Consider the following 25,469-nt stretch of genomic DNA (forward strand, 5'->3'; position numbering starts at 1 on the left):
TCGAAACTTGAGATTCTGCTCTTCCTCACAGTTGCTGCCATGTACATGTAAACCATGCTGGATTTACAAAGGTCTCTAAGGATGTCACTGACAAGCGCACGTTTACGCTGACATACCTTCCCACTCTTCACGAAGTGCACGTCAACTGTCATATTCTTCAATATGTCTTGAAAGGAGAAATCCAGGTTCCGTCCATGATAAATGCGCCCTTTACAGTCCTGAGCAATAATACTCGTACAAAACCTAAATACACAAAAAACACACGCCATAAAATCAAGTGCTTCAACCAATAACCGCATAAAATAATCTGAACCTGACTGCCATCCATAACTCTTAAAGCACTTCTTAGAGTCCATCCTGACAATCCTTCCCAAAGAAATGAGAAAGTTAGAAGACCTAGCATAGTAAAGATACTCATTATCAGAGATTCAAAAAAAATCACAAAGCCTTCAAGCAGAAATCCATGAAAGGAGCAGATTGCTTACGCTCTTGGAACAATATACAAAGAAAGAAAAAAATCTGCATCCGGAGGCTCACTACCATTAGTGCAGATTCAGAATTTCGTGAATTCACAAAGCTTTCCAGAAGTATGGCTGGAACGCTGCAACCCTACCATTTTTCCAGGGATACTTCAAGAAAACATTTCAGAATTCATGAGGTACAATAATGCATGGTGAAATGGCATAGTATTTGTAAAATCATATTTTCTTTTATTTTCCAATGTTAAAATATGCTTCCCCAATGAGAACCCCTTTTCTCTGCGGAAATGAGAGGAGTTTCAAAATATCAATATTCTCAAGAGTTTGTGGTTGTTACCGACGTTCTGCCCTGAGAATCTCAACCCCCACCTCTTGCTTGAGACTTACTGACAAGCACACCACTGTAGGACTATACTCCACAATTATCCCAGTCTTTTTCCAATGCGTCCATATTTGTTGTGACATCACTCACCCAGAGTTTAGCTTGAACTTTTTATTTCGTTTAAAAAGTAATTTGCCAATCACTACTCATGCTGCCTCTGCTATTCACGGTGCCAATCTTTGTGTGAGTGAAAAACAAAAATCAGATTTGTCCAAGTGACACTGCGGGTCATAAAGATCTTGGTGGTTAACACTCTCAGCAGTGCGATTCCTTGGGAATCATAATGAAAATGGGTGGGGAAAAGGTGCTTCTGCAGTCCATCCACTCCACAAATGCTTCAATTGTTTGCAACTGCTCTGGCAGTCGTGTAGCAGTGAAATGTTATTGACTGTCCTTACCAGTCGGTTACCACTGGCACCAGGATAGCTGTTCCTGAGGGGCAGCTTTCAGTTTGCCAATGGCAGCTTTGTGCATTTTACAGCCTAAAAAAGAGTTCATCTTAGGTAATGAAATGAAATGAACTAGTCACTTTAACTCTTCTCAATGAGTAAGTTCGACAGAATGACACAAGGGTGTGGATCTCAATATCACATCTATGTTGTCATTCTATGTCAGGACCGGAGGCTCAGATTATGCTATCTCTCTCTTTACTGATCCAAACAGCAGACAATCAAATTACAATAAATGAAAAAACTACACATCCCAGGATGCCTATCATCCAGTCACATGCTACAATCCCCAACTCCGACCTTTGTCCATAAATATCCTGACCAACGATGTCCTCTTTCTTTGCTGCTCCGCAGCAGATAAGTACCTTTTCTTCTTCTTCTCTATGGCATAATATGTACATGTATTTTTATTTAACTTGTTTAGATTTTATTAGCAACGCGATTCCGCTCGCTTAGTGTGTATTCGACTGGCGCGCCTCGCGCTGTGTTATTTCAGCTTTGGCTGTTTTTTTCTGCCCTTTTTTATTGTGGAGCGGGAGCTGACTACATGCTGTGCACGTAGTCCATCTTCTTTTTCTACTCTTCGCACCCTCGCACGTCAGACACAGCCGATTTTCTCAGTTTTTCCCTTCTTCTGAGAGATAAGCTCGTGTTTCCAGACTCGCGCTGGCCTGGAGACCTGTTTTTTGCTACCCTCATTGCTCCCTGACACCCAGTTATAATAAAATAACGTGGGCTGTAAAACGAAAAGATGCTTTGCCTAGAGTGCTTCACAGGCAGCTCCCTCCACACTCTATTGGGCTCCATTATTGCCTGTTAGGGGTTTCTGCACTCCCCCTAATGTTCTAAACAGATTTATACAGTAATATTTTACTTTTTCTCTGTTTTCTTACATTATCATGGCTCAGTGGAGTGATCAAGATGCAGGGTATTACCCTGAAGAGATAGGTAACCAATTGGAGGTTAACCTTGTGGAAGCCCTTGATACTAGGGTTCAACAATCTGTTAATGATGCCCTGGTGAGAACCTTAGGACCTTTTTCAGGTCAGCTTTTTGACTACGCCTGTTCCCAGGGTTGGCTTCAGGGACAACAATCGCAACCCGAGGTGACAAAAGTAAAAGCAAAATCAAAACCAAAAAATTTAGAAGGCTCTAACACAGGTGCTGGTGATCTACACGCAGACGCCTTTGACAAATTGTGCAAAAAACGTGGGGCTGAACACAACTATAGTTAAAAAAAAGGATACTTCCTTTTCCCAGACCTCCTCGGATAAAGATTCATCCTCCAATGATTCAGGTGATTCGGATGCTTCGGGTCCCAGCAAAAAAAACAAGAAGGTGGTTCCACCTTTTCAAGTGTTAGATTTTGATCCTACAGAAATTGTGCACCCCAGAGCTGCCAACTGGATACATTCTCCTGAGGTGGCATAATATGTCCAGTCTAATATTAGAAAAAGCTTTGACAAAGAGGTAAGGTCACGCCTTTAGGCAGAATGCCCCAGACCAGATCGAGAGGGTAAGGTCTCCGATACCCTGAGATTGATCACACTATGGTCATGTTCATGAAAAAATTTGCAAAAGACCCAAAAAAGGTTTGCATAGGTCATGGCATAATTGCCAGGACAAGCTTCTGGACTTGACTGGTCCTCTAACAAAAATTCTTGAGATGGCCTTTTTTGCTAAGGGGTCAGAAACCCCTGTGGACACGGACGTACTGATTGGCTGGGCCCAGAGAGCCATTTGCCAACTTGGCAACACTAACTGCGCTATTTCATCAGAATGCAGGAAGTCTTTTCTGATGCACATTGACCCTAAACTGTCTGATTTGGTTTCTTATGAAGCAGGCCCTTCTGCCAATGGTCTTCTTTTTTGGGTCTTCTTTTATTAAAGAGTTGGCCAAGTTTTGCTCCACCTTTTCTTCTTTGGACAATGCTCAAATGTCCCTTAAGAAGGTGTTCAGACGGGGCCTTTTTGTCAGGGTATGTCGTTATGGAGGAAGCATGCCTGGCCGAGGAACTTTCAATGGTCCTCAGAACTACTACCCCAGAGGGAGAGGGGGTTGCTATGGAGAACAAGATTCCACCTTCTCCCCTACGCGCTCCAGAGGAGGCCGTCCGAGTTTCCGCAGAGGTCCCCGCAGGGGACAACAAGGATCAATACAAGACACAAGTTACTCAGGTGAGCATTATCTCATTCTCTCAGGTGATTCTTGGGGGCAGAGTGGGATTGTTTTTAGAAAATTGGAAAAAGATTTCTGAAGACCCTTGGATTCTCCAGACTGTTTTGGCCTTTCGACTGGAGTTTATCGGTACTCCCAAACAACTAAGTCCTTCTCTTCCGATGTGTTTTTCCCTTGCAAATCAAGATTTTATAGACAAAGAGGTTCAAGCATTACTGGACAAAGATGCGGTTCAGTTTTCATCCCCTCATCCTTCCGGTTTCCTCAGCCCCATATTTATAGTAGACAAAAAAGGGGGAGGTCATCGTCTAGTCTTGAATCTAAAGGATTTAAACTATTGGATTCTGTATAGACACTTCAAGATGGAAGGGATTCACATGTTAAGGGGTATTCTATAAGAAGGAGATTGGATGGTACATTGGACCTGACAGACACATATCTTTCAATTCCAATTTTCCATCCATACAGGAGATTTCTGCAAATCCTGTGGAAAGGCCATTGTCTAGAGTTTCTTGCTCTTCCGTTTGGCTTCTCGTCAGCCCCCTGGTGCGTCACGAAGCTATTGAGACCAGTGATGGAATGGCTGAGAGCCAAGGGTGTCAGATTGATCATATATCTGGACGATATTTTACTGATGGCTCAGACTCCCCAATCCCTTCTAATTCATTTAACCTGGACCATCAACCTTTTTGCAGGAATTTAGGTTTGCTGATAAATGTGCAGAAGTCATTATTGAAACCGACTCAGGTAATAGAATTCCTGGGATTCCAGATAGACTCAGTCCTATGCCAACTAAATCTCCCCTCTCAGAAAATTTGCAGCATCAAGAGGGAACTGAGGTCTGTCCTGGCCAGCCCGACTGTATCTTTAAGGACCACTGCCAGAATAGTGGGACTACTAGCCTTGTCTATTCAGGCAATCTTCTCAGCCCCTTTACACTATCGTGCTCTGCAGAGACTCAAAATCAGACATCTTCAACAGGACCTGAGTTATTCGGAACAGATTCCATTAACTGTCGAAGTGAAGTCGGAGATTCAGTGGTGGCTCCAGCACATGGAAGCCTGGAACGGCAGAGCTATTTTCGGTTCTCAACCATAAGTGGTGATCGAGTCCGATGCCAGTCGTTGGGGATGGGGAGCCCGTTGCAACTCTCTAGTGACAGGGGGTCGATAGTTAGAATGGGAACAGACTCTACACATCAACTGTCTGGAACTGCTAGCGGGCTCTTTTGCCATAAAGAGTCTTTCCCCGCAGAAGACAGATTGCTGCATTTTGTTACGGATGGACAATATCTCAGCAGTGAGATATGTCAACAAGTTAGGGGGGACGAAGTCCAGGATTTTGGTGGAAATTGCCAAGGCTTTTTTGCATTATTGTCTGACTCATCGCCTGGTTGTCCTGGTGGAGTACCTCCCGGGAGACCAGAACACAATAGCGGATTGGAATTCCAGGTATCTGACAGATTCCAGCGACTGGAAACTGGATCCAGTGATTTTCTCTCAGATAATCAGGGAGTGGGGCGCTTGCAAAGTAGATCTATTTGCTTCTCGTCTCAACTTCCAGATTCCAAAATTGTACAGTTGGCGTCCAGACCCTTTGGCACTGAAGACAGACGCTTTTCTCCAAGATTGGTCTAAGTTTCGAGGGTATGCATTTCCTCATTTTCTGATGATTGCCAGGGTACTGTCCCAGGTGCGGAGACAGAAGGCAGAGGTTGTTCTGGTGATGACATTTTGGAGAGCTCAACCTTGTTCCCAATAGCTCTACAGTTAGCTTGTGCCCCTCTGCTTCTCATTCCTCCTCGTCGGAATCTTCTGTTGAATTCGGAGGGCCTTCAACATCCAATGATCTTATCAGGGAAGTTGACTCTGTTGGCCTGGATGATTTCAGGTCAAGATGGAGTACCCCAGGCACTTCGCAGCAAGCTGCGGACTTCATTAAACAAGCTTGAGCCTGTAGCACTCACAAAGGATATTCCTCAGCCTGGCGCCGATGGAATTGTTGGTGTGATGGAAGAGGTGTCAATCCAGTGGAAGCACATATTGATCTGATTGTTAATTTCTTAGCGGAATTAGCAGGTTCAGGTTTGGCTTATCGGACAATCAATAATTTAAGATCAGCCATTTTGGCAGGCCATATACATATAGATGGTAAACCTGTTGAGGAACATCCTTTAATCTGTAAATTGTTGAGGGGTATCTGTTTATCCAAGCCACCTCAAGCAAAGTACTCAGTGTTGTGGAATGTTAACATTATTTTGAAATTTTTAGATTCTTGGCCTGTCAATAGATATTTGTCTCGCAAACAGATTTCATCCAAGCCAACCATGTTATTATGTCTGATTTCTTGTAAGAGGGTTTCAGATGTTAAAGCTTTGGACTTAGCTGGTAGGGTGTATTCCCCAGAAGGAGTTACTTTTTCTATTACCAGAAGGACAAAAACGAATTGCAGATCAGTATCATATCCAATGTATCCAGATAATTCGAAAATATGTGTAGTTCAATGTTTAAAGGAGTATGAAGTGGTTACAGAAGAATTTAGACAAGATATTAATGGTCAATTATTGATTTCTTTGCAAAAACCTTTCAAACCAGTTCCGTCAGCCACTTTATCTAGATGGATAAGATGGTTAATGAATGAAGCGGGTATAGATACCAATCAATTTGGGGCTCATTCTGCTAGAGGGGCCATGGCCTCCAAGTCATATGCTTTAGGATCTCGTCTAGAAGACATTATGAAGGCTGCTGATTGTTCTTCGGAGTTTACTTTTCGTAAGTTCTACCACAAGCCTGTGGTAGACGTGGCTACTGTGGTAATGGAACAGCTTTAAACAAGCATAATCGGAGCCTCCGGTCCTGACATAGAATAAAAAAAATTCTAGCTTACGCGTCAAGAATTTTCAATTCTATTAAGGACACAGAGGCGAGGATTATCCCGCCCATGGGAAGGTAGTGTATTCTTTGCTCAAAAGATTTGTTGTAATTTGATTGTATTTGGTTAATATATGTTACCCACCTGGGTTGCTTATATTAAATGATTATCAGTATTATGGACTGTGTTCAATCAGCAGGGTATTATCTACCTTTTTTCTGTTATTAAATTTATAGGTCCTGATCAGAATACTTCCTGAATTTCATCTCTTCTTGAGGATGAGGATTCCTTTATGCGATTTCCTATCCTTGGAGTTTTTTCTCTGCAAGTTAGGGCTTCTGTTGAGCTCTATTGACGTTTCATTTGGATTTTCCAGGCTCATTGATCCTACGACTCTGTAAGAAGTTTCGTTTCGTATATTGGCATTATCTGACTTGATCAAAGAAAGAGGAAGTGACATCATGGGTCAGGATATTTACGGACAAAGGTCGGATTTGGGGATTGGACCATGTGACTGGGTGATAGGCATCCTGGGATGTGTAGTGTTTTCATTTATTGTAATTTGATTGGCTGCTGTTTGGATCAGTAAAGAGAGAGATAGCATAATCCTCGCCTCTGTGTCCTTAATAGAATTGAAAATTCTTGACGCGTAAGCTAGAATATTTTTTATTCTCCACTCTACCGTCACTCTTCTTCTCGTGCTTACTTTTATTAGCTGAACGAGATGTGGTTGTCGCTTCCTTGCAGGGTTAGAGGCCCCTGTTGCAGCACGCTGTAACATTTGATATTAAAAAACTAGAAAATCAGAATGTACTAAGGAAAGCACCGAAGTCAGTTCTATGTTGTTCGCTTCAGATTCCCTCTTTATTCTGGAATACTTGGTGTATAGTGCCAGAAAGTCTTCTGGTGTTCCTTGCGATCTATACGTTTGTTTCAGCTTCATTTCCATTCACATCAATTCAGAGTGTTTTCTTTGGGCGCTGAGGTAGACTGACACCAAAGGAGGAATGTTTTCATTTTCTGAAATGTTACATCATTATTACAGGATGATACCAGCATTAGGGTCAAATTAGCTTGTGGGCACTGTTTATAGTTGTGTGCCACGTATATACTCCCCTTGCTCTGATTTACTGAAGACCTTTCACCATCCTATCCCAAGGCCCTGGAAAGGCCGCAACGTGACAAACTGGCTTGATACAAAAAGAGTCACAGCCCTGCCATGCGATTCCCCTTTACAGGTAATCCTTACTGTACACAAGGGAAAACATGCTTTTCTGCTTGAATCTGTGACAACAGTATCCAAACTCTGGCAGCGTCACCACTGATTATAGACAATGGCTTGCCACACACGCACACCCTGAGCCCCAAAAGTGTGCGTGAAGTGTTGGGAGGTCCAGGGCTTTCAATGGAATGAAAAAGCTGGAGGGTCTCTCAAAGAGGCATGATGAATATAATTAAGGGCGTGGCTTAAAAACATGTAAGCTAAAAATCTGTATTAATCACAGTGTGCCGCTCGATTGGTATTTTACTGCTTCTTTCTGTCATTGCATACAGATATAGACACAAGTTAACATTACAACTACAACAAACTAGAACTATGTCAATGGCTGTTAGTTGCATAAGATAAATAAGCAACAACAATGGCTTCCTTGTATAAAATATTGAAAATGCTTCAGTTCTGAAATGTTAAGACTATGAAAGAACTGTAACAAGTCTCTTTGAAATTACATCAGAGGCAGAGCAGGGTCGTACTGCTCCAGAGTTAATAATTATTTTTTCACCCTGAGGGTGACGGCAAAACGAAGAGTCCAGTAGGGACCTGCCTCAGCATCTGCTTTTTAGAACTGCAGCAGGAACCTGCCCTGCTCTGGGGAGGTCATTGTTGGCTCATGGCTTCGTTTCTGAAGGTCCACAGTGTACTCCTTCAACTGATCTCTTATGCAAACTAACACAGATTTTGTTAACTTTTAATTAATTATGAGTTTTGTGAACAATTAAACCTTGAGACTATAGAGGAATGCTTACCAGTGGTTAGGAAGATGCCAAACATGAGGCGTGTAGCCCTACATGATGTTCCTTGCTCGTTACATTTGTTGTTGTGGTTCCCCACTGTAAAGCAAGCCTGTCACTTCCCTTTCAAGAGCCTCCAGCATCACAGTTGGGTATCACCAGCCTCCAAGATGAAGTTTAGTTCAATCTAGAATCTTGTCAATATCCTCCAAATGATTTTATAGTCCAGCAGTTACTGGGAGGTGCTTACTGTGCCTCGTCCCAGCAAGCACAATTACCACTATAAAATGCCCACTTTATAGCACAACAAACACAATAAGAGGCTATCTTAGTGGAGGAGATAAAACAGCCAGAAATCAAGGGAGCTAGGAAATGCAATTAATTACAGTCTGTTACATCTGGCATCCTTGGCGTGGTCTCCCTTAACTTTGTTTTACCTCTGACCTCCGGTTTTTCTGACTTATTTTTGCTGGCCTTTAGGGATCTGTGCACTTTACCACTGCTGACCAGTACTAAAGAGGTGTCCTCTAAAACATGGTAACATTGGCTCCTCCACAATTGGCATATTTAATTTACTTGTAATTCCCTAGTAAATTGCACTATATGTGCTTAGGGCCTGTGAATTAAATGCTACTAGTGGGCTTGCAGCACTGATTGTGCCACCCACTACAGTAGCCTCTCAAACAAGATTCAGGTCTGCCACTGCAGATCCTGTGTGTGCAGTTTAAACTCGATGTTGACCTGACAATTGTACCCACTTGCCAGGCCAAAGCTTTCTTTTTTTATCACATATAAGCCATCCCTAAGGTAGGCTCTTGTTAGCCCCAATGGCAGTGTGCAGTGTATATAAAGATTTGGACATGTGCTTTTAAGTTTAACCTTTCCAGGTAGGGAAAAACTCCTAAATTCGTTCTTCACTATTGCAAGACCTACCACTCCTATAGATTAGTATTTATGTTGCCTTTAAACACCTTTTAAGTTTAGCATCCCAATGGGAAGAAAATAAATATAGAGTTTAGTGTCCCTGGAATCACAATTTACAATCACAACTTATTGTGCAGTTGGATTTTAAATTATAAGTCAGAAAATGCCACTTTTCAGAAAGTTGGCATTTTCTTTCTTTACCATTCTGTGCCTCTGCCTGACTCTGAATACACGTCTGGGGTAGATGACAGAGGGGCTTGGTGAATTCCCACTAAAGGTAGCCTGGGTGTGGCATTTGGATACTGATGGCCCATCACTAGGCTGACACTTACTTCTGAATGGGGCTGTGCCTCTCCTCACACAAAGGGCTGCATAACCCACTGCGCAGTGTCTGGAGCTGGGGAGGGCAGGAAACAGACCCTGGGGCCTTCAAAGGAAGGTAGGAAGGTCAAAACGTTTCCCCAACCTTCCAGAACCTGGGTAGCAAATTATAAATGCTGGACCCCAAAGCCCACCAAATAAAACTCTACTGGGACAAGGACACTCTGGGGGTCATTCTGACCCTGGCGGCCGGTGACCGCCAGGGTCACCGACCACGGGAGCACCGCCAACAGGCTGGCGGTGCTCCCAAGGGCATTCTGACCGCGGCGGTTCAGCCGCGGTCAGAAAGGGTAAACCGGCGGTCTCCCGCCGGTTTACCGCTGCCCCATTGAATCCTCCATGGCGGCGGAGCGCGCTCCGCCGCCATGGGGATTCAGACACCCCCTACCGCCATCCTGTTCATGGCGGGAAACCCGCCATGAACAGGATGGCGGTAGGGGGTGCCGCGGGGCCCCCGTAAGAGGGCCCCACAAAGTATTTCAGTGTCGGCTTTGCAGACACTGAAATACGCGACGGGTGCAACTGCACCCGTCGCACCCCTGCAACTACGCCGGCTCAATTCTGAGCCGGCGTCCACGTTGCAGGGGCATTTCCGCTGGGCCGGCGGGCGCTCTTTTGGAGAGCGCCCGCCGGCCCAGCGGAAATGTTTGAATGGCCGCCACGGTCTTTTGACCGCGGTGCGGTCATTTGTCGGCGGTACCTTGGCGGACGGCCTCCGCCGTCCGCCAAGGTCTGAATGACACCCTCTGTCAAGAAGGACTACTGCGCTGCCAGGAGGGACTGCCACTTTACACTACATTGCTGTGTTGGCCTACTGCTGCTGTGTGCTGACTTGTAGGAGGGGCTGCCACTCTGTTGCTGCTCTGTGTGTTGGCCTGCTGCATACTGTACCTACCCTGCAGGGGAAGGACTGGACTCTTCCAGATGTCTGTGCCCCAAGAATCTCCAAGAGCTTGCTGGCTTCGCCCCTGGTTCTGTGGCGAGGCCTCCAGGACATCATATACCCTGCTTGCCCATTAGCCACTTTCAGCACATCTCCCGCTGCAAAAGCGCATCCCCCTGTTTTCAAAACCCAGTGGGAGATAAACTGAGTGCGCCCTAATTTCACCCAGGGCCACCGATCAGGCCAATAGCCATGGGACCGCTGCCCGTTCACATTGGAGAGTGCAGGCCAAGTGCAAGAAACCATCAGAAACAGAATGAGTAGGTTTGGGTGACCCCCACCTCCCCGAGGCTGTGCCAGAGCTCCCTTCCCTGCCAGTGACATAAGCCTTGACGAGCCCCGGCATCAGAGTAGCAAAGCACCATAAGGAGCAGGGGCCGTGTCCCCCAGCGGTTGCAGCTGGAGGAGCATCGGAGGAGGCAAAACTCACTTGAGGCCCAAGGGAATCTATGCATCAGACCGCGATGTCGCAACAGCATCTCCTAGCACTCGACAAACCAGGATGTGCGTGGAGGGAACTGCGCCATAATCCCCCTAGCAGCAGCCCCTTTCACTTTTGCATTCTGCTTTCACTACCTCGGACCCGGGTGGTCCCAGCGGCTTAAGCACAACCCATCATTGCTCTACCGGTTACCAAAATACCTCTAAAGGGAGCGCCCGCAACTTTGACCAGTTTTAGATTATGGGCAGCAGTCACTGTGCATCATTCCTACGGGTGCAGCGGGAGGCACAAGAGAGCCGCTCACTCATTTCCCAGCACCACCTATGGATACTGGCCTGATCTCGTGGATACTGATACGAAAGCGGATGAATTCCTGGCACATAAACTCACTCTATTAAAATTATTCTGAAGTGTACAACTCCTCATTAGATTATTGGATTTTTGTCGTTTTAGTCTTGTTTTTCCCAGATAAATAATATGTATTTTTCTATCCTGGTGTTGAGTCTTTCTGTGGTGTTGTTCACCGTGTTACTGTAATTAAGTACTGGACAAATACTTTACACATTGCCTTTAAGTTAAGCCGCCCTGCTCTGTGCCAAGCTACCATGGGTGAGCACAGGGTAATTTAGGTTGTGTATCTGATTTACCCAGATTAGGAATGTGGTCCGTACTTGGACGGGGTGCATACTCCTGCTAACTAGAGACCCAATTTCTAGTACTGGGGGTAGCGGTGGGACAGGGCTTGTATTTGTGAAGTGCCTTACAGTAATTTGGTGTACACTACTACTTGCACTTAGACCAATTTGAATTAATTATCTCTGATCTCCAGTGACATATTTTTTCTCTCTGCTCTTCTCAATTGGTATTTTTGATTTTTCAATTCTCCCTGATTGGCATTTTTTTTCTCTACCCTAAATTTTGTCCCTAAATGTAGTTCCTGGTTGGAGGTTCAGCATCTGCACCTGCAGGGATGGAGTTTGAGCTGGCCAAGCTTGAGGAGTACACTGCAGCCCAGCTCAGAGTTTTCTATAGGGGTCTTGAGCTGCCTGCAAGGAGTGAAAAGGCAGAATAGGCATTGAGAACCAATTCTGAAGCACATGTTTTGGCAAATGAGACCTCAGAGGAACATGAGAACGATGTGGATGTGGAGGATGACTTGGACCAGGGTCTGGCTGGAGGCCTTGGACTGCTGTCTATAGCGGAGGCGAACAACTTACTTCCAGGATTAATGGCACCTTCCTGGGAAGAGAGCATTTTGTCATTCAAGGGTCTCTCCCCAGAGGAGCTGGAGGACAGGCAGGAGGAGAGAAAGTTAAAAATAGAGCTGGACAAGATCCAAATGGAGAACGATACGACCTTGGAGGAGAAACGACTGGCCGTGGATATGGAGGAGAGCCAGAAGAGATTGGCTCTGGAGGAAAAAAGATGATGCTGGCTCAGGAGCGAGGCTGAAGGAGCTGTACATCAAGGCCAAACGGGTGGAGTCCAAAACGGATAGTGGCAGCAATACTACAGTGTCTTCAAAGGTACACATACTCAAGAATCTGGTGTATGATTTTGTGGTGGGGTGACATTGACAGATTGTTGGGGGCGTATGTGGTGGCCCTACAAATGCACAAGGTCATTGAGGCAAACTGGGGAGCTTGTTTGTGGGGACACATCCCTAGTGAGGGGAGCGACACTCTATAGGGCCTAGTGGGGAGTGACAGGACGAAGTACCTCCTCATGAAGGAGGCTCTGTTAAGAAAAATACAGGTAGAAACTCAGGGATAGGCAAAAGCTTTCACACTAGGGCTAGGTAGACGGTATAGGTACTTTTTGCAAGGCACTGAATGGTTGGGTGAAGGGCAGTGGACTCCCAGATTATCAGGGGTTGTATAATTTATTTGCAACAGAGCACCTGTTCAATCTTTGCATTACAGATATGCGCCAACACCTGGTGGATAGTAAGCTCACTGACCCCGACAGAACATGCTAAGGAGGCAGACCGCAGGGTTAACACACAGGTCGAAAAGAAGGCATTTGGGGGGGATCACACCAAGGGTGGGTAGGGTCCTCGCCAGTAGGAGGGGGCACAAAGAGTAAGGAGTTCTCTAAAGGGCCCCAAAATAGTTCTGTGGGACAGGGTTCCTCTCTCCGTTCTGAGAAAAACAAAAATTGACCCCATGGGAATGGATCTGCAGGGAAAACTCCCGTAAAGTGCTTTGAATGCCAGAAGGAGGGGCACTACAAGGGAGATGCCAGTTGTCCCAAGCGGGCAGAGTCCCCAACTGGTGGGCAGCCACAGGGTTGGCTAGTGTGGCACTTGGGAAGGAGATGTCACTAGATAGTGCTGGGGAGGAGGTACAAATAATCCTAGTGTCCCTGGGTGATGGAGAGGTGGCCTAGAGAGCCCAAATGCCTTCTAATTCTAAGAAGTACAGACAGTGGGTGACCATCAATGGGCAGAGGGTGGATGCTCTGAGGGACCCAGGATCCAGGTGGAACCAAGATTACACAGCGTTGATATTCAGCACCGGGGCCTTTCGATAGCAACACCTGCAGACTCTTGAAGAAAACTTTAGGTCCCCGGCCATTTTTATAAAAATTACAAATTAAGCACTGCTGGTAGAGGAAATCCTGCCCCATTTACAGATGTCTATCTGACTTGTGGAAATCTCTAAAGCTGTAAGTGAGACCACTGGTATGACTATTGCAGTAAAGGTCATGAAGATTGGTGAGCAACAACCATGTTTCTTGTGCCCGTTCAGCAATATTTTTTGTTTTCCAGAACCAAACCTCTGAACAGAAGTTTGTTGCTAAAAAACTAAAGTACCATATGGTCCAGATGTGGAACCAGTAAAGATTTATCATGCTCACGGGAGTTCCTGAGTGATTTCCTCTCTGTGGACTGCCAGGTCTCACCTGCTGCCCCGGGCAAGGAAATCTAGTGGCCGTACACTTTTGAGTACATTTATTACTTTTTGGTATTTACAAACTGCACTTATATAGTAGATTAAACTTTTGTAACTTACACTTTGTAAGAAATCCAGCTCTACAGGTGACCAACAGCTGGTATTGCAACACTCTGACATACAAAATAATGGAGGTAGGAACTTTAAAAAACCCTGTAGGAAATAATGTTTGATTAGGTTATTTAAAATAGTTAAATATATAAATAAAAATAAATTAGTGATAAAATATATAAAATAGTACAATTATAAAATATTTAATAACCCTTTTGTACAATTAACTTCCTACCTCCATTATCTTCTATGGGAGGGTGTTACACGAGAAATGGTTGGCAGTGTATTGCTGGACTACTACAAAAGTGTAAGTAGTATAATTACGCAAAAGTGTAAAGTTACTCAAATCTGCAGTCTGTGACTTAGGCCACGAGTCCACGAAAAAGTAGTAGGACACATACCTAGGTAATAACTTCATAAGGTCCTTGATAAAGGTGTTCTAGTGGAATGCACTTAGACCTGTGTGAGTTTTCTTCATATTTGGGGCAAGGTGGCGAGGGATGCGGAGTTATCAAAGATTCACCTTAAGAGTCTCAAATAATAACATAAAGGAGTAAGCACTTTATTGTCCTGGTGTCTGTTTTTAACTAGTACATCATGTCAAATGAATGAATATTGTGATGTTATGCTGTGAATAGCCGCTTGCATCAATGGCAAAAAGAGAAGCGATAAGCTTTCTATCTTTTTCTCCCAACAATAAGAAATGCCATCTTGCAGAGGCATATGGAAAGAGTTAGGAATCTGCAGGCAGCAAAGTCAGAGAAGAGTCGCTTGTGAGGCAGATGGAGCCATGCATTTGTGCAGTGTTTACAGTGGGCATCTGGAAAACCTGGCCCTAGGACATTAGAGCGCTTTGTAACACAACTTGACTATGCTAAACATTTTTAGGCACAGGGAGATACGGTGATTTGCCCAGAATCTTACGATGTTCAGTTGAGATTGAGATTTTATGTTCCAAAGTCAGCTGCTCTTGCCACTAGGCCACATTTTCTTCTCCTAATTAATGTATAATGTTATATGTATCTTGCAGAAATTTTTAAATGTGAAAGTGTGTGAACCATATTTCTCATTTTACTCTGCAGTCGAGCGGGAAGCACAAGGCTCCTTATAAAAGCAACAGCTCCAACCTCACAATAAACAGCTCATAAGAAGGAAAATTCATGCCACAAGAAGAGAAAAATGTAGAACTCCTCGTTGAGTGAACTGAACAGGGAGACAAACAAGAACAAGCACTGGCAAGACCGATAGGTCTGGAGTTGTCCACCAGCCTTTTGAAAAATCTTGTTTTGTCACTGTTTTTGTAGAACCTTATTGTTCTAGAAGCCGCCTGGTATTTGTCAATCTACAAAAAAACATTGACCACATGTAAAAATGTTTTTGTCTCAAAAAAGAACACATTACCATAGTACTTTCTGGCACTGAAGAGAATTACTTTGTGTGTGCTTGTGCTCATTGTGAAAGGGCAGCATGCCATAACACATAGTTTCGTAGGACTGTCATTATGGGAAAACAACTGCTGGATTCGGAGTGGTAGCACCACCGCTTGTGGGTGGCTAAATCAGTCCTACACTGGTTTGCCAACTGTCTGCCCAACCCTTTCAGGTAGATAGAAGCCCCTCACTCAGACCACAGGAAGTAAAGATGATTTGTGCAGCATGACAGTCAGTGACCCCTCATTTGTGGTCAACAAATCTCACCCTTTCCTCTTGTTAGCACAAGGTCTTATAAACACGTGTAAGCCAAAGAAAAAGATGCAGGATGGTTTTTCAATACATTTATTGAAGAGACTGCAATCTACAATAAAACATATGAGTTGCAATTATTAAGACAATAAGACATAGCAAGATTAGGATTGTTTTGATCAGTTAAAAGAAAATAAAAAACCCAAGCATATTGGAGTAACATGTACATAGAAATACTACCAAACCCCTAACTAGGGGTGATAGCCTAGTCTGCCCGTACTTAGTCCATTAGACGAGCACCCACTCCTATTGTCCGAGAACAAGGGTCGGCCTGCCGTCTCCTTGGCTGGCTGTAGAGATGAGGCCAGCAATGAAACGCATACAGAGTGGACGATATCCTGGTTGGAATGACCTTTCAAACCTTTCTTTGGCCTGTATGATGCTTTTCTAAGAAAGCATTTTGCATTATGTGAAACAGGCTTGACATGAGCATGTGCCCAGGTATTGGACTGTTTACACACTCTTGTTGGGACAATACAAGACAAATGATCATGTACTGTTCTTGTCAATCTTGGGCAGAAGTACATTATAAAATGTTGTGCACAAAAATAGTAACATTGCTTTTGCAGAATAAAGGCTGATTAGAAATAAAACATCCCCGCTGAAAAGCAGGCTTAACTAACATGAATAAATGAGACCAGAGCATGTGTCTGGGTAAAACTGCACAGGCTGCAGGCCTAACTAAGCTTAAATATGAGTGCCCAAGCAAAGTGCTGAAAAGAAGCCACACCAATAGTAAAGTCAGCAAATAGCTGAAGTGGGCTGATGCATTACCTCTGAAGGCATGCTTGAGTGGATTGGAATACAATGTGAATGACACAACGACAGACAAATGGATAAAGTGTGGCTGAAAACCCCTATAAGTAACTATGTCATACACATCATTTTAGGAAAATCAAAAGGTCTTGATTAACATAGACCTAAAAAAACAATTGTTGTGCCATTGGCTTCCACCCTCTTGTCTTTGAGAAAGAAGGAAAGAAAGGCTAGAAATAAGGAATAAAAGAAGGATAGAAGGAAAGAAAGAAAAAAGAAAGAAAAGGAAAGAAAGAAGAAAATAGTGGAACGATGGAAAGATGGAAGCAAGGAAGAAATAAAGCATGAAAGAAAGGACAGAAAGATGGAAAGGAGGAAGGAAGGATAATAGAAATAAAGACACAAGGAAAAAAAGAAGGAAAAGAAAGGAAAGAAGGAAATACGGAGTGAAGGAAAAGAAGAAGGAAAAACAGCAGGAAAGAAAGCAAGAAAAAAGGTAAAGAAGGAAGGAAAGAAAACAAGAAAGAAGAAAAGAAGGAAGGAAAGAAAGAAAGCACGAAAGAGGTAATGACAGAAAGAAGGAAAGATGGAAAGAAAAAATAAAGAAAGAAAGAAAATTTAGGAAAGAAAAAAGGCAAGAGAGAATGAAAGAAACAAAGAAAGAACAAATCAAAGGCAGAATAAAATAAATAAAAAGAATGTTACACGACTTGCAAATTAAATATGATAGATGATGATTATCTTTCTGGGGAAAGTTTACTGAAGAACCATTGGTGAAATTGATTCCAGAATAAAGGTGCTCTGAAGAAATGTCCACTTTTGAATTCACATGTATAATATTTAAGCTTTTGGTCTGTGTAACTTAATACAGAACAGTTTCAAATGGACACCATCAGCAGTCAGATAAACAAAGAACACTCCAAAGGGAATTCATAACAGTATTGTCAGGAGACAGGAACTGATAAAGTGTAGGATGTGGCCTGTGCTCACATCTGCTAAAAAGGTCAGGCTCTAAAGATAAAGGCAGCACTAAAGTAAATATAAAGAAAAAGCTGGCCCTGAAGGGGACTACCTCGTTTGTGAATGTGCTCAACGTGAAAGAGTAAAATGCAGTCACTCAAAGTGAAGTTAACCAGTGGCTGAAGTAGGCTGACCAATAGCCTCATGCTGCATGCTGTAGTGAGTGGAAGTCAAATGTGAATGACACATCCAACAATGGATGAAGAAAGGTGGCTGAAAGCCTGTTTAAGTAAGTATATCATACATCTAATTATAGTAAAATTGAAAGGTCGGCTAACACCAGACATAAAAATGCACTCAAATATCAGTGTTTGTGGGAACAATAAAAGATGGTCCCAAGCAGTGATTAATTTGAGTCGGTGGCTGCCAGTGGGGCCCACCGGCACTTATTTTTCTTTGTCAGACATTTCCCAAAAGCAAGCGAGGAGAAAACACACAAATGGGAAAGAAGAAAGAAGACAGAAAAACGCTAAAAAAGGGAGAGAGCAGGAGCCTACAAGAGTGAGATTAAGTGCCAGGAGGGGACTGGTAATAGAGTAAAGGAGCATAAGGTGGATTCAGGACTGTCAGCCTCAGTATTTGCCATGGGGACATTTAATAGCGGAGCCAGTTGTCCTTTGAGCAGTGCTTTGGGAATCTGCACTCTTTATGTTACAAATTGAGCAATGGATCCAGACAGATGAAAGCACAGAACATTTATGGTACAAAAGTAAGCTTATTCATTATGGTTCTTGGTGATGATGACAGATTTCAATGAAAGCTTTTCCAGAAGCAGGTCAGCCATCAGGACCGCCATCACTGCACAGTCATCCAACAGCCAGCAGTCCCCCTGTAACACAGTACATTTTCACCTACACCAGAGCCGAGAGACAAACGAAGAGCACACAGACGGAAAAGGTAAGGCATACCTGCCTCTTTTAGAATAACAAACTACTCCTCTGGTCACGAACTACTGTCACATGCGTCAAACTTTCAATAAGTAAGCACAGAATACAACACACCATCCCAAAGACAACCAAACAAGCTATTCTATTGTTAGATTTTGCCTGCATGTGGGCACTTGTGAAATCTTTTGTGCGTAAAGAAAATCTGAAAGGGGCTTAGAACTCGCCCCTTACTTACCTGAACTTGCCACTGGCTTAGCCCATCGTCCCAGTAATTTACGTGCTTCTGATTGGTGAGCAAGTCCTCTACTTTCACTTCCTGCTCTCTGATTTGCTGTGCATACCTTCGTGTGGAGCTGGGACCAAGGATTCCTTCTGGTCACTGGCTATTGGCCAGTGTCCTTCCACAGACCATATGCTTCCCAAGGTACTTTTTTTTTTACTTTTACAAATGCACACTCTAGCAAAGCACGTGTCTGCAGTTCGTCTGCTCAAGCACGTTGTATTTGCTTTTCCGATTTCATTATTAAAACCCCTGTGTTTGCCTAAACCTCCCTCTCCCACCCACCTCGTATTACGTTCCTTGCTTGCTTTTTAATACACAACAGCTGTTTTTGTGGTTTCAAAAGAGGCCAGGGTCTGTGCTACGGCCTACAAAGGGTCCTTAAGACCACTGCTGCTTGGCAACAAAATACAGCCATTGTGCTCTACGTTCTGAGGGAAATGTGCCAAAACAAATATAATGTGGAAATTAGTGCATGGAGTGCTACAAACTTTCGAATGCCGCCCAGCTAGACGAACTGCGAATCACATAAAAAAATAAGACTTGCACAATGCGATTTGTAATCATTTCTACAAAGCAGATTTAAGAAGGCAATAATTATGAATAAAGAGCAGAGTATAAGAGCCAAATCCACCTGATACAATCAAGCACCAGATGATCGTTTTACAAGCCCTAGTGAGAAAGAAGTTTGTATGAGAGGAAAACCTCATGAAACCTTTTTGTATTGAGGAGCGAGTTTGAGAAGAAAAATCCTAGAGCGTCGAACCCACTCAGTGGTGGCGCATGGCGTGAGACTTCATAACTTACAAACATTACTTTACTCAAAGCTGTGAGACTTAATAAGTAGCAAACATCTTAATATTTCAAACTACAGATAGCTTGCAACCTGTAGAACATTTAGAGTACGCATTAGAGTTGCACTTGGGCTATTTGTTTTATTCATGGTGTGCTCACACTGGCAGGCACTCTATTAACTGAACTATCTCACTTACTGGGTGCACAATAAATGTCTATGTGTAAGTCTTTCTAAAGTAGAACCTTGCTTTTAATAAGCATTGGCGAACCCAATAGGTTTCGACTATATGAATTGTATTGACTTTGTCTTTTTTTCATATTGCACAGCGTTTAGCTGCTGTGCAATGTAACTAAAAGTTTTTTTTAAACGCCATGTCACGGACAATAGGCAAAACTATTGGCTTTGCTAATGATTGTTGTTTTTAAAGTCTTGAATTTTGCTTTATATCTGTGTTAAATAAGGGGCTGCCGATGTTATCAGGATGATGTCTGCTGGTAATGCTATGTGAAGTCCTGCTGCATAGTTGTGTTTCTTGTGGAAAAGGGCTATTATTCACAAGTCTATTTTTTTTCCATTGCATATACGTCTGCAGTGACGGAATATTCACTGCTACTGAATCAATCATTGTTTTTTCAATGGATTATGGTACCCGAAATAGTTCATTTTTTTAACGCCCGTATCAACAGTTAACATCGCTTGCTTTTTTAGTTTTCTATTTACCGGAAACACTTTTCTCAATTTTTTTATACGTAAATAAATATGAAAGTTTCATATTTTGCTCACATTTTGAGTTGTGCTGGTTGTCCACATGAGCATCCTCGGGAACTGAATGCTCCTACTGTGTGTAAAGGAGTAGGTGCAGCATTGTACCTCAATACTCATCTTTGTTGTGTCCTGACAGGGACGCTAGGATCTTGCAGCAAACTGGGCCACAGATGGGACACCAGACACTGCTTTCTGTCTCAGGGACCGGACAGAGAGGGAGGGAACGGAAATGGCAGATTAGAGAAGGGCAGTGGCCGCTTGGAAAACAGCATCCAGAAATTCACAACCAAGGAGCAGAGGATGTGGCGTAAAGGTCAGAATTGCCAGCTTTGGGGCTCGGGAACCAGCCTTGAGTCTCGGCGCGCCTTAACATCCTGTAATTGTTGGCAAATCACGAAATCATCCCGTTCATACACAAAAATACAAATGTGTAATGTAACTGGGGCTCGTGTAAGGCGCGCCAGTACCTCCAAGTCAGGTTTGCACTTTATGAAACTGGAAAAAAATGAACAAGAAAGTACGGAAATAGGATAACCAATATCTGGCTTCTAAATCACCTCAATAACACAACAATCTTGTGTTATTATTTCTAATCTGTATACTTGTATAACATTTAATGGGACTGAACCCATCATCTATTCAATATTTAGTGTCAAATAGTCTGTTCCTATTACTTGATTGGCTTTTTTAATGATAGTACGTTCACCTTCTTGTAATGTTTTCCGTTTGGTGCGCTATCTAATCCAGACTATTCAGTTTACGTTTTTTTCAAGAATACGTGCCCCACACCGAAAAGCTAGGAAACTAAAACTGGAACTGGAGACAGGAACAAGAGACTGTCGCTTCCCCTTTCAGTATGAAGGGGGAGCACGCGCCCTTTGTACTTCAACCCATGATTGAGTCACAGGGATATGGGTTTCAACAGATTTTGTCGGTTAATTCAGAGCATGCCTGCGAGCAATACATCATCTGCCTCTCCTTGAAAGCAAATATGATAAAAGACATCTGGAGATGGCACAACTGCTGTCCACTCAAAATAACACTATTTTTTTTTAAACAAACATTTATCAACATCTTGTACCCTTCTGTATAATACTGCTTGACAAAAACCTAACCTAATGTAGTAAAGTGACCACATGTAAAGAAGATCAATATTCGCGCCGTGCCTTTAAGTCTTTCAGTTTGTCAGCAAACAAGTACGTGTTGACTCTAAAGTACATGTGATCCAAAGGAACAGTCGTTTACAAGTTACGCAGTCTGTGGTGGAAAAGTGCACAACCAGTAACACACAGGGTGACCAGTTATAAAAAAAAAAGACATTTCACTAAAACTGAAGAAGGACCACAATTTTTCATCAGCCAATGGGCACAGAATGACAGATGCAATGAGGACCAAAGAATATATCAGAGGCTTCTACAGTGTGGTAAAGTAGGAGGATCTCCCAAGACAGTGGTTGTTAAGATCTCGAAGGCTCAAAAATATTGATTGGAAGGGAAGAATTACTGAGGACATCCCCCTGTGGATTAGCATTCTGCAAAGGGAGGTGGGGAATTTATCCAGCTTCAGGAAGTGGAGTAACATACGTATAGATAAGGTCGGAGATATATCGCGCAGGGATGGGGTATAACATACTGATAATACAGACAGCTAGTGGCCTTAACTGAAGCATTGGTGTACGCTGACAAAAAGATAGCATGCGATAGGAGCAAAAGGACAAAATGATGTGCTAGAGTCTAGCATATCCATATTTCTTTGGAAATAAAAAATACATTTAAAAAAGTTGCACCCTTTCCCATTAAAATGTAAATATGGGCTAACTTGTTTCTATGTTGGCAGTGCCTCATTTTGGTGACTTCCTCTATCAAGTAAGGTGATATTCATAGTCTGTGCAATGCTACTCTATAACACCCCTAACATGCTAAGTAGGTTGAAGGACATTGATGTAACTGAGGATGCATATTGGAAGGAAGTATTTAGGTTTTCCTAGGAAGTGGCTGTAGGACCCATATTCAGACAGGTTCAACTGTTCACATTTTCCCACACTATGGGACCCTCCTTGGATTAGGCTGTTCTGGAGTACAGTAGGGGAGATCCTGTCAAACACAACTGAGTCCTCAGTCGACCTAACATACGGCTGACATGAAATGGGCTTGTGGTGATGATACCTCACTCAATAGGTTGCAAAGTGGGTCAATCGAAGATTGTGGGGTGCACAAGTGACACCGCATCTGGACTTCTAGAGCGATAACATAAACATGTATACAAAGGCTTGGAAAGTGGCTTACGAAGGAAAGGGATGCCCTACGTAATTCACAAATCTCTAGGGGAAGATGGGAGGATAGCTTGATTCAACAGCGAAGTCTGAACTGTGTTGGTGTGACTAGACCATGCCGGTCTTAAGCATCACTGGAGTAAGTTTCTGCAAGGACATATCAAAACAGAATGCCTCAGTTCTGTAAACTCACCCATCTTGCAGCCTGCTATAGTACCCAGAGAAAATGTTTCCCTGGTATATGACCCCCTTGGACACACCAGGAAGCTACCTCAAATAGTGAGCTACTATACAGATCAAAGTCAGTGAGTGTGTAAACACTGTACTCATTTGGCCTTGTGATTACGAAAGAGTCTTTGTATGTATTGTGCAGAGAGGCACAAACATCATACGCTCCTGCCTAGAATATGACGCCAGACTGACCGACCTTTAAGGGGACATTACCTTTACCCTTCTAAAGTGCTTAGTGAGGTATGTGGCTTGGGTAGTGTGTAATCATGCCATTGGCTATCATTGCACCTTATTGATACCTATCAACTCCAGCAATTACTCCATCTGATATGATTTTTACTGGCAAGTCTGGCGACCTAGGATTAGAAGAAGTCCTTTCTTTACTGGCAGTCTCCTCCGCAAGTATTTGACATATGTTCCGCTGGTCGAGTGTGTTGCTCTTGATTACATTTTTTATGTTGGGGTTTTTGAGGGCCAACCTGGTCAAAGGCATTAGAGCGCTTTTCACATGAGACTGCATTATTGTTCCAGTTGGACACCTTGGTTGCTCACACCAGTTTGGTACTGGTGTTTTTGTGAATGCAGAGACTTGCATGTAGAGCAGATGTCACTTGTGTTAACTTCTGCGGTTACAGTGCCTTGCTGTAAACTTCCTTTACGTGGCGGAAGACATCACACACCATTTTGTGTAGGAGTCCTGCAGGTTGTAAATTTGGCAGTTATGATCCAGAAGCTGGAAGTTATGGCTATACCAATTAGGTTCAAGACCATGGCTCTGCGGCTCCCAGAGGTGACTGCATTTCGGAGATTGTTTGGAGGCCAATTCGAGACAGCTGTGGTGTTCAAATTATTGGTGAGACTGTCGCTGTCTGTGTTGTACTTTTATAGGGAGGAGAGCAGGTGGCCTCACTGAGTTGATGACGGTGCCCTGTAAGCGTGGGTTGTAAATAGCAAGTTTAAAGAAAGAGTTTGGTTTTCCAACGTTGAGCGTGGCTTGACAAGGTTTTTAGCTAGGTTATGTAGGGACGTGGACGTTTTGCAGGTGCAGACACTACAGTTACTTACAAACTAAGCTCTGACCGCGGATTAGTTAGGTTTGCTGCATAATTTTGTTTCCTCTCACTGTTTAAGATATACTGCTGTTTGCACTCTGTAGTTATTCCTACAGGCACAACTGGTTAACAACACGTGAGCAGAAAGTCACGTAGCAAAACCAGAACCTCGCCAGACTAATCAGCGGAAGTTCATTTTATTTTCATTTCCACTTTACTTGCAGGCGTTTTATGTGAAATGTTCGAGTCTTTTGGACCTCAGAAGGAAGTGGGCCAAACTGAATCACTATACTGGTCCAGAGGAGCCATCCAGAGGCATAATCATGGGGAGGAGCACAACTTCAAGCAGGTCAGGCATATCTGCTTAAAATCGTAACGAGCCACCGGACCTGCCCGCACCTGGTAACTCTGTTATTAAGCCTAATGAAAGTAAGCAGAAGCAACGTTTGCCCAAGATGGCGTCCAAGACTGACTCAGAGCTTTACTACTGGATGTCTGCCCCTGGATGTAACGGGGAAGCAGGCCTGCTGTGCTGGCAGAGCTCCTTGTTCGGCTGCAGCACATCTAGAATTGCTCCAGACGCTGGGAACAGCAGACTCCAAGGTGATGCCAATAGGCGAAGATCACGGCCCTAGTGGAGAAAGCAATCCCGGAGTGCAGTGAGGTTAGCACTCCCACACCTGGGCTGCCACGCAGGATCCTAGGGGCACTTTCCTACAAACTGAGCACCCCCTTAGGCAGTATGTGGGGGAGGGGGGCCACTTGTCCCCAGCTCCTCCCTCAGCTCCAGCACCAAACAACAGAGGCTCAGTACCAGCTCAGTTCATTGCCAGTCCAGTAGCCTCGTGAAGGAAGCATTGGGGTTTTTCACCCCCATTGAAGAGGAAGGTTGCACTTGCGCAGAGACCCCAGTGGATCACCCAAAGACCCTGGGGATCTGGGGGAGTTCCGCTGGTCCACACGTCTGGGCCCCTAGAGATATGCGACAACGGATCCACAGCTGAGGGGGCCCCTCGCGGACGATGTGTGTGGAACATCTTTTGCGCCCCTCATGTGCCCTGAGTCGCTGTGGATCCCATCCTCTCCAAACAAACTGAGGTGACTGCTAGATCCTAGACTAGCTGGAACTGCAGGTGGCCCTGTGCTGAGTCTCAATCGGGGGCAAGTTGGTCTCGAATTCATGGAGGCTTCTAGACTCTGTGCTCCAGTGCTGGTACTGGGGAGCGTACTGGGGTGCCTGCCTTTTGCTGCCCATCTGCTAGCTCAAAATGGCCCCAGTCAAAGGAAAGAAAGACAGCAATCTCAAAGAAAAATGGGCTAAGACCTTGCATTCGGATGAGGCCAGAGCTAAGTAAGCGAAACAGCCTACCACTTGAGAGAGAGACCTTTCAATATGATGACCAGGAAGTTGCCCCTGTCAGGCACCAATATCCAGAATCGCTGTTCGCTGGGCTACACGAAGTTCTGGGAGGCCAGCGTGCTGATATCAACTGAGAGCTATCAGACATTAAAAAAGGTGTGGGAGATTTAGGAGCATCAATCTTCTCCATGGAAGAAAACAGACGTATGAATCCGGAGATCCAATTACCACAGGAACAAAACA

General features: G+C 43.9%; 1 protein-coding gene across 2 annotated transcripts in view; it reads right to left on the bottom strand.

Moving 5' to 3' along the window:
• NAAA (N-acylethanolamine acid amidase) overlaps positions 1-25,469 on the bottom strand; it is a 260,081-nt gene that overhangs the window by 189,953 nt on the left and 44,659 nt on the right. For both annotated transcript variants that reach the window (XM_069236844.1, XM_069236845.1), the window contains exon 3: positions 117-243. In XM_069236844.1, coding sequence (XP_069092945.1) covers positions 117-243 — 127 coding nt within the window. The remainder of the gene's footprint in view (positions 1-116; positions 244-25,469) is intronic.

This window comes from Pleurodeles waltl, chromosome 1_2 (assembly GCF_031143425.1).
Source record: "Pleurodeles waltl isolate 20211129_DDA chromosome 1_2, aPleWal1.hap1.20221129, whole genome shotgun sequence".
Lineage (NCBI taxonomy): Eukaryota > Metazoa > Chordata > Amphibia > Caudata > Salamandridae > Pleurodeles > Pleurodeles waltl.